The 15607-nt window shown below is 54.9% G+C and overlaps 1 protein-coding gene across 1 annotated transcript in view; it reads right to left on the minus strand.

The window, feature by feature from the left end:
* Positions 1–1950, minus strand: part of NALF1 (NALCN channel auxiliary factor 1) — a gene marked incomplete at its 5' end in the record, with an annotated part of 385064 nt that extends 383114 nt beyond the window's left edge. Inside the window, one exon of the mRNA XM_084235718.1 lies at positions 1006–1950. Coding sequence (XP_084091844.1) covers positions 1006–1950 — 945 coding nt within the window. The remainder of the gene's footprint in view (positions 1–1005) is intronic.
* Between the last annotated feature and the right edge of the window lie 13657 nt (positions 1951–15607).

Consider the following 15607-nt stretch of genomic DNA (forward strand, 5'->3'; position numbering starts at 1 on the left):
AAAGGTCACTGCAGCATCTTCACTTACAACAGAGCTGTTGGGCAAACCTCGTTTCAGCACCACGGACAGTGGCACCGCCCCCAGGACTCCTGCCTGGGGCTGCTCTGGCCTTTTCTGAGAAACTTGCCTAGAGGGCTCCTTGGTCACTCCCCAAGAGCTGTAACCATTAGCAGGTTCAAGAAGAAGGGGTTGAAGATGAGTTGTGGGAGAGTACAGTTTTTTTTTTTTATTCCTAGCACCAACCATTTGCCATTAGTACTTTTATTCCTAGCACCAACCATTTGCCACCAACCATTAGTACTTCTGAATATTCAAGCTAATTACGTAAGATGTCTGATAAACAACCTCACGCTGATCATTGATCACCAGATACTTGATTAAAACTTTCCACTCCAAGTCACTCTCGGGCCAATAATTATACAGGAGAAAAGAAGAAACTCAGGGTGAGCAAATGCGGTCATTTAAGCCACCAGACTTTCCAAACAACCAGAACCACCCCTGCGGGACAGGTAAATGCTTCTTGGCTTTCCCACATAAACAACCACGACACTTTTCCTGCCCAACCGAAGAGCCAGCTTCACCGTCACAGAGCTCACACCTGCAGATCCCCACGCCAAGCCACACACCCAGCTCCAACCCTTCTGACCACAGCCGGGGTCAGCAGCGGGCAGCCCCACGGCGGTCTCCCTGACCAGCCACAGTGAAATCCCATTTGTCAAGAAGGGCGGCAGCTGTGGGAGATCATGGCAGCCCACAGCACCTCCTCTCCAAAGACCATCCTCTCCAAAGACCTCTCCCTGCTCTCCCAAGGCTCCCCGGGAGAAAGCACCAATCCACCAGGTGTGCCCAGCTCCCGCAGCACGCTCAAGCTGCCCGAAGCACAAACCCAGGCCTGGAGCCCCGAAACCAGAGCCAACAAAAGTATCTGAAAAGTCCAGGAGTCGCCCCAAGCGAAGCAGCACGGGGTGGGGGGGGGGGGAAGCCAAGAAGAGCGCGCGCGCCTACCTTGCAGTCCTCGGGGCACGACTTCACCGAGTACTCCTGCGACTGCAGGTACTTGTGCAGGACGCTCTCGAACTCCTCGTACTTCTCCTGGGCGTGGTGGTCGTAGTCCTGGTACGCCTCGACGCACTGCCTGCAGGCGGCCGTCTCGCCGCCCTCCGTGAGCACCACGTCCAGACTGCAGTTCAAAGTGTTGGGGCTGGACAAGCCCGAGAACAACTCCCAAAGTGTGTAGGAATTACAAAACGAAAGGTAAAAATCCGACAAGTTCCAGCGCGGCGCGGGGTGCGCGCCCCGCCCCGGCCGCCCCTCGCCGCCGGCCGCCGCCCCCCGACTCCAGCTCCTGGCGCACACGGCGTCCGCGCTCTCCACCGTGAAGCACTGGCCCGCGGAGGCGCCCTGGGGGTAGCAGGTCTCCAGGCGCCACAAGGGTCGGGCAGAGTTTCCTAGAAGAAGAGCCGCGCTCTGGTTGCGGTGGCCTCGGCCGCCCCGGCCGCCGCCGGCGTCTCCCGGGGAGGGGGGCAGGGTGGGGGACGCGGGGGCGGAGAGGACTCGGTGTGTCGGGGCGGCGGGCGCGGGCCCCCCCATGCTCGCCAGGAGCGTGGGCCAGGACGGCTCCGGCGGCCGCGGCCGCGGCGGCTGCTGCTGCTGCTGCTGATGCTGCTGCTGCTGCCTCTGGCGCTGCTGCTGCCGCTGCTGCTGCTGCTGATGCTGCTGCTGCTGCTGCTGCTGCTGCTCCTTGTCCCGGGCGCGGGCCAGCTTGGCCTCGGCGCAGAACCACAAGTGATCAGAGAGCAGGACTGTGAAAAACAAGAGAGATGCCAGAGACAGTCGCCATTTCTGAGCCCTCTCCGAATCGATGAACGGTTTCTCGTTCTCCCGGGGTGCTGCCAACCAGATTTTTAAGCCGTCGTCATACTGCCGACACATCCAGGCACCCCTGGTCATATTTTGGGAACGCACAGCCCTGGCCGACTCCACCGTGAGGGCTCCTGTGCCGGTGTCACCACAATATGCATTGACTTAAAGGGTTTAATTTCCTTATCCCCTCCTCCCGATCCTTCCTCTCTCTCTCTCTCTGTCTCTCTCTCTCTCTCTCTCTCTCTCTCTCTCTCTCTCTCCCTCTCTCTCTCTCTCTCTGGTCTCTCCCTCTCTCTTTGCCTACATAAATATTACCAGCCTCGGAGGAAGATCTGACTTGCTTCCACCCTAATCATCAGCCGACCCCATGCCCTGCAGAGTGGGAACAATGAGAGCGAGAGCGAGACAGAGAGAGAGAGAGAGAGAGAGAGAGAGGGGCGCAGGAGGCTGGGCTGGTGGCCGGTGGCGAGCCGGGTGCTGGTGGTGCTGGTGGTGCTGGTGGAGGTGCTGGCGGCGCGCGGGCGCGGGCGCTGCCCCGTCACCCGGGCATGGTCAGCGCGCCGGTCCCCATGGCCCCGCGGGGCGCAGCCCGCTCCCCCCGGCCGGGGGCATCCGCGTCTCCGCCGCCCGCTGCCCGCTGCCGGCGCCCAGACGCCCCCCGCGCCTCTCCGCCGCCCGCGCTCCTGCGGCCCGGCCTGCTCCGCGTCTCCGCCGCCTCCTGCTCCTACTTGGCGCTCGCGCTCCCCGCGCCCTGAGCCTGGGCGGCCGCCGCCGGCGGGGCGCTCCCTCCCCCCCACCCCCCACCCCGCGCGCCGGCCGCTGCCGCAGGTCTGCCCGCCGCGGGGCCCCGACTGCTGACGCCGCCGCCCCCGGAGCGCGCGGCCGAATCGCCTGGGCTGGGCCTCCCGAGAGCCACAGTCATCTTCAGGCCCCGGCTAAGTTGCCGCCATCTTCGTCCAGGAGAGAGACTTTTTGGGGGGAGCGCTGGCTTTGCGTCATCTCCTCCCGCGCCGGGAGCGCCCCATCCTGGCGCAGTGGCCGCGCTCGGCCGGGCGGGGGAGGGGGGCGAGCCGGCGAGGACGCACGGGCGGGAGGGGCGGGAGGGGCGGGGAGGGGAGCGCGCCCGCGGGGCCCCCGGCGGCGCTCGCCCGGCCCCCGCCGCACCCCCTGTCCTTGCGGGTTCTGGTCCCACCGAGCCCGGAGCGCGCCGCCGCGGGGCGCCCCCCGCCGCCCCCCGCCCGGCGCCCCCCGCCCGGCGCCCCCCGCCCGGCGCCCGCGCCGCGCGCTCTCCCGGCCCCCGGGGGTGTTGCCCGCGCCGGGGAAGCGCTGCTCCCGGGGCCAGGCCGGGCGCGGGGAGACGCGAGGCGCGGCCGTGGGTCCCTCCGCCCGCGCCGCGGGATCCCCCGCCACCCGGAGCTCGGCGGCGCCCCGCGCGCCCGCGCGTCCGTCCGGGGCTGTTTGGAATCAGGTGGCGCGAGGGTGGGCGCGCTGGACGCGCCGCGAGTGTGCGGCCGCTCGTGCTCGACAGTCGGAGGGGGACGCAGCGGCCTCGGGAAGAAACCTCGCCGCCGACACCCCGGCCCCGACGCCGCGGACGGCGAGGATTCCCCCCCAGCCGGGGCGCCCCGCCCGCGCCCCCCACGCGCGCGGCCTGCGCCCCCGCCCCGGACTGGCGCAGCGGCCCCCGGGCGCCCCGGCGGCAGCCGCCGCAGCCCGGCCTCTGGTGCCCCTTAGCGTCGGCTCGGGGAGTTCCAGCAAAGTCACGGGCGCGCGGGCGAGTGCTGGGGCTCCGGGGCCGGGACTGCGCCGCCGGCGACGGGGCGAGCTCGGTCTTGGGCCGCCCCGACCCTGCCCGCGCGGCCCCCGCCCACCCGAGCCCCGGGAGCGGACGGCCGGGGGTGCCGGCGCCCGCGAGGGTCGCTGTCCCGAGCCCCCGGCGGGCGCGTCGCCCTCCCCGCCCCGCGCTCTCGGGACCCGGCGCCCCGCAGGCGCGCCCGCCGCCCAGGTCTGGAGGAGCCCGGGTCGGGCCGTCCGCGGCGCCTGCCCTGGACAGGCTGCGGGGAGCTGCGCCCTCGCAGGCCGGTGGCAGAGCGTGGGCGGGGAGCGGCCGCCGTCGCCCAGCAGAGCGCGCCAGGCACTGCCGGGTGCCCTCGAGGAGGGGCTGCTGGAAGCCACACGCGGTGACCGCCCAGCGGCCTGGCCGGGCGCTGACCCTCGGGGCTCCCCCCACTCCCGCTGCCCGGCGTTTCAGGACCATCTAGACACACAGGTGGATACAGCCGCTCTGCAAGTTTATTCTCACCCTAAAGCTTCTTCCAATTGTTAGGGGAAAAGGATGTCCTAAAGGCGAGTCCTGCAGACCTAGTGCGCTTTGTGGTGACCAACGCAAGAGAAATTACTTTGGGCTGATCAACCCCGGGTGAAGCGTGGACACCACGTTGGGCGCCAGCTGTTCTAGGGCAGCCCCGATATTGAACGGGTTCCTGGCTGTGGGTCCTCACCCGCGCGCTTACAAGGGACTTATCAATACTCCACGGCAGGCGCACACAAAAGGTTCATAAAAGGTTTATTTAGAAGGGAAAAGGAAATAAGGAAAATGTACAACTCAGCAAGAAAATAGGGAAATAAAGTCTTTAATGCGTCCTACCCGATCCGCCGACCTGGAAACCCAAAGTCACTCTCCGAGCTGGCCGGTCGCTGCGAGCTGGTGGGGAGCCAAAATGGGGGAACCCTCCAAAGCCCACGTGTCTGGCTTTATACCAACCCAGCTGCTGAACCCCACCCTCAGGTCCCAGCCACCTTCCCTTGGGTGGGGATGGGATGTGGAGTTCCCAGTGTCTTTGGCTTTGGCCTGGGGTGGGGGTGGAGTCCACGAAGCCTGTATGGGATTAGCTTTAGGACAGCCTTTCCCCCTAACAATTCCCCCCTTTCACTTTTTGCCACCATTTGTGTGCGCCTGCAGTGGAGTATTCATAAGTCCCTTGTAAGCGCGGGTGAGGACCCACAGCCAGGAACCCCGTTCAATATCCGGGCTGCCCTATAACACAATCAGTACATACTGAGGTTCTGCTGAAAATTAAACATGAAATAGACACATCTTTTGATCAATTAATTTAACGTTGAATGAAATGTTTTCTCTCCCGGTGAAGAGATGTTCTTTGGAAAACCGTTACCATATCGGAAGCATTTAGTTTTGTTCTTTATCTTCTTTCCCTCTTAAATTTAAAACACTCCCCCCCCTTCAGTCAAATGAAATGTAAATACAATGCAAAGTCTGCTTGCAGGCAGAGCAGAGTATCTGGCCTGGCATGTTCTAGTGTATAAATAAGTCCATGTCAGTGATAACATCCGATGCCGGCGTGTCTATGTTCTGATAAAAGAATTTGCAGAACACAAAAGTAAACATATTCTAAATTCTAAAATTATTCACTTTCCCTTTTGACTTGAACCTGTTTGACCCTTTATAATAAAATAGAAATGAATTGCAATAACCCAAGATAACCCAAGACCTTTCTTTTTGTAAACTCAGGATAGGTTTTTAAATTTAAATTTTAAAACATCTGTAAAAGGACTTTTTCTGCTCTCTCTCTCTCTCTCTCTGTCTCTCTCTCTTTTCTATCTCAGGATTAAATCTTCTACACATCTAGGTTTAGTTGCTTAATGACTGGGTGACAGGATTTAATTTCATATACGGTTCGCCACACACTCTCTCTTCCCCACTGGAAGAGAACAGGCTTGAATTTCACTTCATCCCTCCTGTGCCAGGTAGAGAGCACAGAAGTCGTGTGGCTTGGAAAGCCCACAGGGTGTCTCTGAGCTGGGAAATTCATACAGAAAGCTCATGGGCAGCCTAGACCTAGACTCAGAACGCAAAGATGATCTGAGAAAGTCTGGCTTTTTCACATGAGAAGGAAAAATCCTGGAGCCCCTCTGCTACAGGCAGGAGAAAGGTGAGCCAAGTGCTGTGCTGTCCAGGTCTGAAAGAGTGAAACAGACACCACCCCGGGCTGTGTCACCCCCTGCCCCGCCCACTCCTCCACCCCAGTGCCCCCTGACCTGGAAGCGTGGCCTTGCAGGTCCAGCCCCTGCTGCCCTGGCTCAGTGAGCGCCGGCTCCTCGCTGGATGGCAGCAAACACGTGAGTTCCTTGTCAAGAAAAAAGAGGCAGAAGTTCTGCTAAAATGGACGGTGATATTTGTACTCAAAATAAATAGTCTTGCTTCTTCTCCCAAGTCCAGCACACTAAGCTTCTACCAAGGGCCCTCCTGCCCCCAGCCAGCCCAGGCTTCTGCCTCCCGGGGGGTTGGGGGGGTTGGATGGCCTGGGGCAGGGCTGCCTGCGAAGGGCCCTGCTGCCCCCACTGCCCACTGCCCACAGGCTCATCACAGCTCCTCGAGGTGGGTCTTCAGCTGAAGACCAGCAGCTGGTGAGAGCCGGCCACCGGCAGTGGCTCTAGACACCGTTTTTCAACGTGGTCTCCGTTGGTATTTGGGGTGAGATAATCTCTATTTTCGAGGGCTGTTCTCTGCTTTGTAGGAGGTTCAGAAGTCTTTCTAGCTTCTACTCACAAGACACCCCTGGATCACCCCAATTTGGACACCTAAAGATGCTCCCAATCTTGCCAAATACTGCCGAGGAGCAAAATTGCTCTGGCTGGAAAACTGCTGTTCTCGAAACATCTCCGCGGAGTGCTTCCTTGACTCATATTCGCACAGGAGAAGTGTTGGCATCAGAGTTCAAGTTGAACCTTTTCTTCATATTTAAGATATTTTTAATCTAAGAACTTTTCGCCACCTCATCGTGTATCTCCTGTTATAAAATATGTTTAAAAGGTGGAAACATTGATGGTCTCTTAACTTCTCTTCCCAATACAGAATTAAGAGGATCATTAGAAAAATCATTTAAATCAGATAATTAGAAAATATCATTTAAATCTGACTAATGTTAGAATTTTTCTCCATAATTTAGATGAAAATATTATTTGTTCATCAAATTGTTCATTTATCAGACACCTTTCTATACTTTATACATGGGTCCTCAACCACAATATCAACGAAGCTAAATATATGCATGCACTCATGTGTGTATAGATCATCATTATTATACAAGTACTGCGTGCACGTGGAAGAAAATTATGCAAAAAATAAGCTAGTTAAAGAGTTCTAAGTAATCCAAAACCCAGGCAGAGTTGCTACTTCCATTTTTTAGTGTTTCCCTCAAAATTATTTTATGTTATAAATCCCCTATTTTGTAACATTTCCAAGCCAGATTTCTTGAGCACTGGAGCAGGAAGTCTGACAGCACACATACCCAAGGCTATTAGATTATAACGCAATATCCCCTTCAGTATTGCACTGGTTAATTTTAATCAGAGACACGCAAATTCTAATAGTGTCTCTGAACATTAGCCTCTCTTTATGAGTGTATGATTCAATCAGAAAAAGAACTAGAAATGGGGAAAAGAAAAGAAATAAACAACAGAATTAAAGATCTGTTACTCTCAAACAGGGGAGAGGAAGCCATGCTGGAGTCTATTGTTTTTATCTTGTTATTATTTAGTTCTAGTCAAATTGCATCTCAAATATTTCAAGGATGGCTAGCGAAAGTCTCACCTGCTGCATTAAATGGTGACGTTGTATCTGAGCAATAACTGGGATAACAATACCAGCTGCAGGCAGCTGTGGCTCATTCTTTGTTTTTAAGGAATCTGGACCTTGCTGTCCACTAGTGTTTCCCACGAGCTGGGAGGCCTTCAGGTAAGACAGTTTATTTTTATTTTTATTTTTTAAAGATTTATTTATTTATTTATACAAGCACTGGGCACAGTCAGAAGCATGGGAGGGTGAGAGAATTCACCAGAGCCAGAGCGGGGAACAGAGAAGGCAGAAGGATCGAAGGACACTGCTGAGGGGAGCAGCGGGCGGCAGGAGAGGTCTGCGCGCCATGTGGGACCCTCTGGTGGCCGGGGAGCAGCCGGGGATCGAACCGGCGCCGCAGAGGCCGCGGGCAGCTTCGCAACCCAGCGCTCAACTGCTGCGCCACCGGGGAGGCTCCAGGTAAGACAGTTTAATGGGGACCATCGTGGCCCATGAGCCGCGATGCCCCTACACCACTGCTCACTGTGCTGGCTCTGGAGTGAACCCCAGAGACACGGAGATGACCAGGCCTGGCCTCGACCAGCACATTCAGGGGCACCCCGATACTATGCGGAGTCCTCCTTCAGAAGACTTCAGTGGGAGAGGGGCCGACTGCAATCTGACTTGGGGACACCAGACTAGGATGATTTTGGGGACCTTGTGGTAAAGGTTCTTGCAGAAGACCCCCAAGTTGAAGGACTCTGGTGTTTGAAGGTGCCCAGGGCGCTGGAGGCTCCATGAAGGGGGCTGGAGTGTCGGTGCTGTGGGGACGGGAAGGGTGAACCGGGACGGAAGAGCTAAGGCGACATTGTGAACACTGTTGTTTAATAAGCAGGGAAGGGACCTCTCTCCTCAAAGGGTAGGGGTTCACTGGGGAAATGGACACAGTGATTTGAAAGTTGTCACTGAACTCACAGCTCAGGAAAATTCAAAGGAGAACAAAGTTCAAAAGGTTTTAACCAGATTAGTAATGCTCTTCTCTGCGGCTGATAAGCTGGAACGTGGCTCTGGAAAAGAAGAGCAAATCTCTGGGCTGGAATGCGGCTTCATTTATCAGAGAAAGCAGGTTGTGGAGTCTAGAAACTCCCACGTAGGTTTTACCTGCGAGTGTGACTAATGGCATAGAGGAGTTTAATAACGCAGACACATCTCCGAAGGCTGCTGAACAGTTCCCACTTGCAAATATATTATATGGAGGGATCTGGCCAGAGCATGTGCTTCACCAGGAGAACATCGCGGACGCGACCTGCACATGACATTCAGCGCAGCTCCTTGTTGGCTGCTGAGTGGCCTTCGCGCTCACAGCCCTCAAAAAATGCAAAGTTCTTTAGTTATTTGATTATACTTACTTTCGTGGGAATATCTTCTCTCATTCCTACTTAAATGAATAAGTTTGTTACGCATTGGAAAGGAGATGGTTTTATTATTTGGTTTTTCTATTATAAAAACAATTAAGCAATATGTTTGTTGCTACTCAGTAATTTACCCTTATCCATTAGCATTAACATCCACCAGATCATTGTACCATAGGGAAGTCAAATTGAGAAGAAATGTCTTTTCTAGTGAAAACCTGCTAGAACTCCAAGGAGCTTCCAGGGTGAAATTTGAAACTGGCACAGAGAGGGCCCGCGAGCCAGGAAAGAGCCAGGCCCCTCAGGTCAGTGGCTGGCACATTTAATTAGCAGGGTAACACAGGAGGCTTGACTCTCTCAAGCTCCCCTTTGAAAAAGGCCCCCAGTCCAGAGACATGGGCAGAACCACATTCCAAAACCCGGGGCAGTGGGCGGGGTGGGTGGGGGGTCCCCATGCCCTCTCCCCCCCCCCCACAAACCTGCTCCTGCAGTCACAGGTCCTCCTTTTCTGCCACACACCCTGGGGGTAAGTAAGGGGTGGGTTAGCACAGAGGTGAAGATTTGGGGGTTTCTGGCTGCCTGGAAACATGTCCCCCAGCCTGGCAGCTGAACAGCCACTGCACGAGAGCCCAGATTAAGATAATGATCCTCTAAATAAGTAACACATTCTTCCACCACCAGCCTCATCATCCAAACCTCTGTCTTATGAGGTCCCCGAGACTGGGGGTGGGGCCCCTCAGGGCCTTCTCTTGTGTCCGGAGACTCATGAGCTAGGAACACGCTGAGCTGCTCGTCGGGCACACAGGGGCCTCTGCGCCAGGCAGTAAAAATGTCCAAAGCTATTTTATTTAAAGGACAGCCTTTCTCAGTGGAGACATTTCAGTCTTCAGTGAAGATAAATCTTTCCAGTTACCTGTGAGGTCTCGTTTGGTCCCTTGAGTAAGCCCCTGGATGTGCTATAATGTCTCAAGGCCAGTGGAGTGGACAAAGACGGTGGCCCAATGGCCAACGGAGCATATTCTGACCTTGAGGAGGGACGTCGCAGTGACGTCAGAGGGACCATCAGGGGCTGCCTGCTGGTGACAGGCCCCCGCTGGTGCCCTGTGTCCTGAACCCAACACAGCGGCAGACTTTGAATGCAAGGCTTGTGAGCAGGGAGGGAAGGGGTTCATAAATTAACAGATGGCTTTCTATGCAACTTAAATAAGTGATTGAAACAAATATTGATAAATCACTTAGATAAACGTATCAATAAATAAAATGCTATTGTTGCAGCACAATGGAAACTGCGTCATGGGCGAGCACAAAGCCGGCTGATGGCACCAGTGCTGGCTCCGCGCATTCTCATGGCAAGGCTGAGCCCCGGACGTGGGACGTCGGGGGGTTGTCTGCAAGGTTCTGGGTGGGTTTGCACTGGCAGCGGCACCCAGTCAGACCTGACGCCGTCACAAGCCAAGAAGTGAGTGAAAGGTTAGTTAACAGTTGGCTGTCAGGGACTTTGTCGGGTCGTCTTGCTTCATTGTGCGTAGACGCTTGAATTTCACTCCATTTCATCCTTATATTTGACGGGTAAAATCTCAGCGACGTCTTCCTGGGATCGGCTTCGCATCGTGACAAGGGGTGCTCTAATCATGTACGTGGGGGTTGCCTTCTGTTCAGGCACAAATATGGCTTGTTTAACACATGTCAATAGAAACAGGAATTTATCGTTGTGGAACCCGACCAGCTGTGAGGAGTCTGGAATCTGGGCGGAGGTGTGTGCAGAGACTCCCCTCGCTGTTGGGAGGTGGTGGGCGCGGGAGTGGAATGCAGTCCGGGAGTGGAATGCAGTTGCAGTTTTACTATTGACTCTCTCTCTTTGGAATAATCTCTCCAGCAGGGGTCTCGGCCCCTCTGGGGGAGAAGCTCCTCTCTGATGCTCTGGTCAGAGTGTGGCGCTCTCCTCACAGGTCCACAGCTGTTTTCTCGACACTTGTAACTTTGCAGGTTTGCAGGCAATGTCCTGAGGTCCACCAGACCTTCACATCAGGTGGACATGAGCTGCCCCAGACCCTGCCCCCGGCAGGTGCTTACGAGGCTGTCAGTGTTAGGTTACACTCATCCCCTCCCTGCAGAACACAAGCAAACCTCGCGTGCTAAGTTCCTCCTTCAGCATTTAGTGCCACCACGAGTCACAGGCCCTATGGACGCGTGTCATGAATGTGGGTGTGTGGAAGGCAATAGCTCAAAGGGCCCTCATACACCCTCCTGCTGGTGCCCACAGGCTCCGGGAAAGCTGCATGAGTGAGCACAGTGCAGCTGAGAAGGACACGTGGCCCTGGCACTTCAGTCAGGGTCTGTCTGTGGAAAGCAAGAGAAACCAAACCCTAAACAGGCCTAACTAAGGGTCACTTCTCAGACTCCTATAACGAGGGGTCCAGGACAGGCCTTTGCTCGAGACAGCTGGACGCCTGGGGCCGACCCTCCTCCTGGCCTTTCCTGGCCAGCTCCGTGCTCCGACTCCTCCAGTCTCGATGGTCACGAGCGTGCCTGACTCTGATCCACCTGTCTGCTCTCTGTTCCAGCCACTGGAATCCAAAGGTTTAGCCACCAAGAGTCAGGAGCCGAGCAGCTGCTCTCTGCCGGGCGGAGGAGACGTTTGAAGCCACGACAGTGCGTTCTTGACACGGTGTTGCTGCTCCAATTCAGGCGACACCTCCAGGCTGCATCTAAACACAAACAACCTGACATTGTCTGTCTCTGATTAATGAAAGCCAGTGGCAGAGGCCGGTGTGAAGGAGTCGCTCTGAGTTGGTTTGTTCTTATGAAGAACATCAGTTGACACGGCTGGTTCGCCAATTCACTTAATAGTAGTTATTAAAATGAAGAAATTTCTTACATCCTTTGGTTATCTCTAAAAAGCTGTATTTTGAAAATACACATATTAAAAAGGACGTGTATGTGATTCAACGAAGAACATAAGCACACCCGTGTCTTCATGGAGTCAGGTTTCCAGTAAATAGCATAGTGGGGGGTTCAAACCACAGCCATTTATCTCTCACTGTTTGGGAGGTGGGAAGTCCAAGGTCAAAGTGTTAGCCCCACCCTGGGGTGCGGAGTCCTCTGTCTGCCAAGCAGAGGGCTGCGCCCTCCTGGCTGGTCTGCACCTCACCAGCTCCCTGCTCGCTCATCCGGCTGGAGTTAGGGCTTCAGAGTCTGAATTTTGGGGTGACAGTTCAGTCCATAAGGACCGGCATGCACCTGTTTAAGTTTACAAAAAAATATGGAAAAAATCCAACAAAAACTTAATAGTGTTTACCTCCGGGAAGGGGTGGGGTAAGGCGGCAGAGGGGAAGCTACTATCTCATGCCCTTTAGTGACTACTCAGAGGTAATTTCAGTGATGTGATCATTGACCACACCACACAACACGTAGCTAAAATATTCTTTCTTGGGAGCTCCCTGGTGGTGCGGGGATTAAGTCTCATCTCTGTCAAGCTATTGGCAGCCACTGCGGCCTGAGCTCCGTCTCTGGCCAGGGAGCTGACCCACATCGCACAGCAGACCTTTCCTGTCTCCCGCTGCTCCCCTCAGCAGTGGATTTCAGTGGATCTGCCTGTTCTGCTCCCCACTCTGTCTCTGGGGAGTCCTCTCACACACACCCACACACCTCTGGCTTGCACCCAGCTCTTGTATGCATAAGTAAATAAAAATAAATATTTAAGCCACAATAAAATATTCTTTCTTAAAAAACAAAGAAAGTGATGCAGAGAGTGACAGGAAAAGTGCAGGCACGAGGCGCGAGGACAGGGCGTCTCCGCACCCTAGGAGCCGTTCAGTGGCACCAAACCGGCAGGAGCCATCTGTCTGGAGACCGCGGGGCAGGGGCCGCCCCCTCTCCGCCCTCTAGGAGGGGAGACTGGAAGTTCTCGGTCTCCTCTGGGACATGCACAGGAAGCTGGGGGAGTTTCCAGCACAGCCGTGCAGGAACGAGGAGCCGGATCCACACAGAGCAGAGGAGAAGCTGGAGCGAGAGCAAGAGGAGGCAGAAGCCAGCAGGGAGAGACGGAGGCGCACACCAGGAGCCTGGAGGAAAGAGGCCGCCGAGGAAGGACACGGCAGAGCTCATCTGGGGCGCTGAAAGGGCTGCCCGAAGAGGTGAGGCCATGTGAGAATCCCTCAGGGAAACAGAGGATGGACCAAGCCAGCAGGGGAAACTGAGGCAGCAGCCAGGCCACCTGCAGTCCACGCAAGGGAGGACAAAAAGTCTGTCTTTATCCACCCCCCAAAAATAACCACACTAGGAGAAGACAAGGAGAAAGATAAGAATGATCCTAATGACATGTGGACAGGTTGGGAGAACACACGCCAGGTGGGCGCACAGCCCGTGACCCAGCAGAACTCAAAAAACCCAAAGCTTTGAATGAATCAATCCAAACTCACACAGTTCAGAATCGATGTGGCTCACTCAGACCCACCGTGTATTACTGAATTATCTTGCACGTGAGTTCTTGAAAGATTGGTTCCATTTTGTTCAAATTGGTGGAAAATGATTCAAGTGTGGGCTGGGCAGAAGGCCTGCGGCGCTTTGGCTCTTGAGCACCCGCGTCTGCTGGGGTCCTTGAAGAGATGGCCCGCGAGGCAGGAGGCGGGAGCTCAGGAGAGCTCAGATGGCGCACAGGATTTAATTCTGAACTCTTCAAAGTGTGATTTGGAAGATCTTGGATTGTGAGAAGAATTTTTGATGAAGTTCCTATTTTAATTGGATACATTTATGTTCTGAGTGGAACAGAACGAAACAGAGGAGCCTATGATTTTCCGGCATATAAATTTGGGAAAACATTCTAAAGAACCATAAATAGAATTGACGGATTTGAAGTGATTTTTTCATATAAACTTTTTTCAAAGAATGATGATTTGAGTAAGAGGTGAAAAGACAGTAGCTGGAAAATGTTTTGGTCAAACAGGCACATACCTAATGCTAATTAGAAAGGCAAGAAAATCCCCCACTTCACAGAATTGGCACCAAGCCGCCCGATGACCCAACACCTCAGAGGAATGTTTCCTCCAGGATATTTGGGCTTACAGGGAAAAAAAAAAAGATCAATGATCAACATGTTCAAAAAGCATAGAATTGGGCCTCCCCTGGTGGTGCAGCGGTTGAGCGCTGGTCTGCGAGGCTGCCTGTAGCCTCTGCAGCCCCGGTTCGATCCCCGGCCTCTGGAGAGGGTCCCATATGGCGCGCAGACCTCTCCTGCCGCCCGCTGCTCCCCTCAGCAGTGTCCTTCGGTCCTTCTGCCTGCTCTGCTCCCCGCTCTGGCTCTGGTGGATTCTCTCACCCTCCCGCGCTTCTGACTATACCCAGTGCTTGTATAAATGAATAAACAAATCTTTAAAAAAAAAAAAAAGCGTAGAATTACTACCCATCAATCAAAATTTGAAGGTTTCAGTAAAGCATGTATATGTGATAAGATCATGTTGAAAGAAATAACTATTTGCTAAAAAAATGCCAGTGCTAGGCTATTCCACACAGGTGGAGGTAGGAAATTATAAGATTCATCAACCAGCTTTTGTCACACTTTAATGCTGAGTTGATGTCTTAACGCGTCGTCTATACTTGGGCTCGGACGCATGTATAATGTTGTTACAGCACAGAAGTTGTTGCCCCCAAATTCGTATACTGAGGCTCAGCCACAGTGCGATGGTATCAGCAGATGGGGCCTTTGGGGGGATAGGGCTTGAGGGGTCCCCCAAGAATGCAGTCGGGCCCTTCTCAAGAGACGCCTCTGAGGCCCTGGGGTGACTGCTGGCAGAGGAGCAACCTTCACCGGCATCTGCTCGGCCGTCCAGGCTCCAGAACAGCAAGAAGGAAACTGCTGTTTTTCTGCAGCACCCAGTCCATGACATTTCACTGCTGCAGTTGGAACAAAGGCAAAATTATTTTCCCCAAGTATTTTATTTTTAAAAATAGTTTTAGGTAGACTGCTAGAGGTTCCCCAATATGATAAAATGGAGCAACACAGACATGCGTATTTCTAAAATGTGCATGATTGAATTTTTTAGTGCTTTTACTCTCATCACTCTCAGTTTGGGAAGCACCTCCATGGCCCTGTGTGCCCCGATTCCAGTGAGAGCAGCGAGGCCTCCCCAGGATGAGGACTGAGCCTGCAGCGGTTCCCGGCACTCCAGGGGGTCTGAAACTCAACTAAAGTCCAAAGGTTAAGTAAGGGCTCCTCCCCGGGGAGCACCGCCCCCAGGAGTGGCCACCACCCTGGGAGTTACACCGACCACTGGTCCAGATCAGAGCCCCGGGACGCCCTCCTCAGCTGATCCTCAGCTGATCCATTTGTCAGGGGCGCACACAGAGCCCAGGACACTCATCTGCAGACCAGATCACCAGTTGTCACTGGGGACACTGAGAGGCCAGCTCAGGCCAGGTGGACAGACCCGCGTAGGGTGAGGTGTGGAGCAAGACCCCAGGCCTCCTTACTGGGCCCTCCCCACCAAATCTCCACATGTTCATCAGACCGGAAGCCTGTGAAGCCCCTCCTTTGGGGTGTTTTGGGCCTTCAGCACAAGAGGCGTGACTGGCTAACTCATGGGTCACTGGCAAGTGAACTCAACCTTCAGGCTCCCCACAGGGATTTCCCTGACAACCAGCCTGGCTTCAGGTGCTTTTCCCCAAGCCGCCTTCATGCACATAACTCAAGATCCCTTCACCAAGCCCCTCACTTCAGAAACTCAGAAGGTTTGGGGAGCCAGCTGTGAGCCCGGGAGTG

Source organism: Talpa europaea (assembly GCF_964194135.1).
Source record: "Talpa europaea genome assembly, chromosome: 6".
In the NCBI taxonomy this organism is placed as follows: domain Eukaryota; kingdom Metazoa; phylum Chordata; class Mammalia; order Eulipotyphla; family Talpidae; genus Talpa; species Talpa europaea.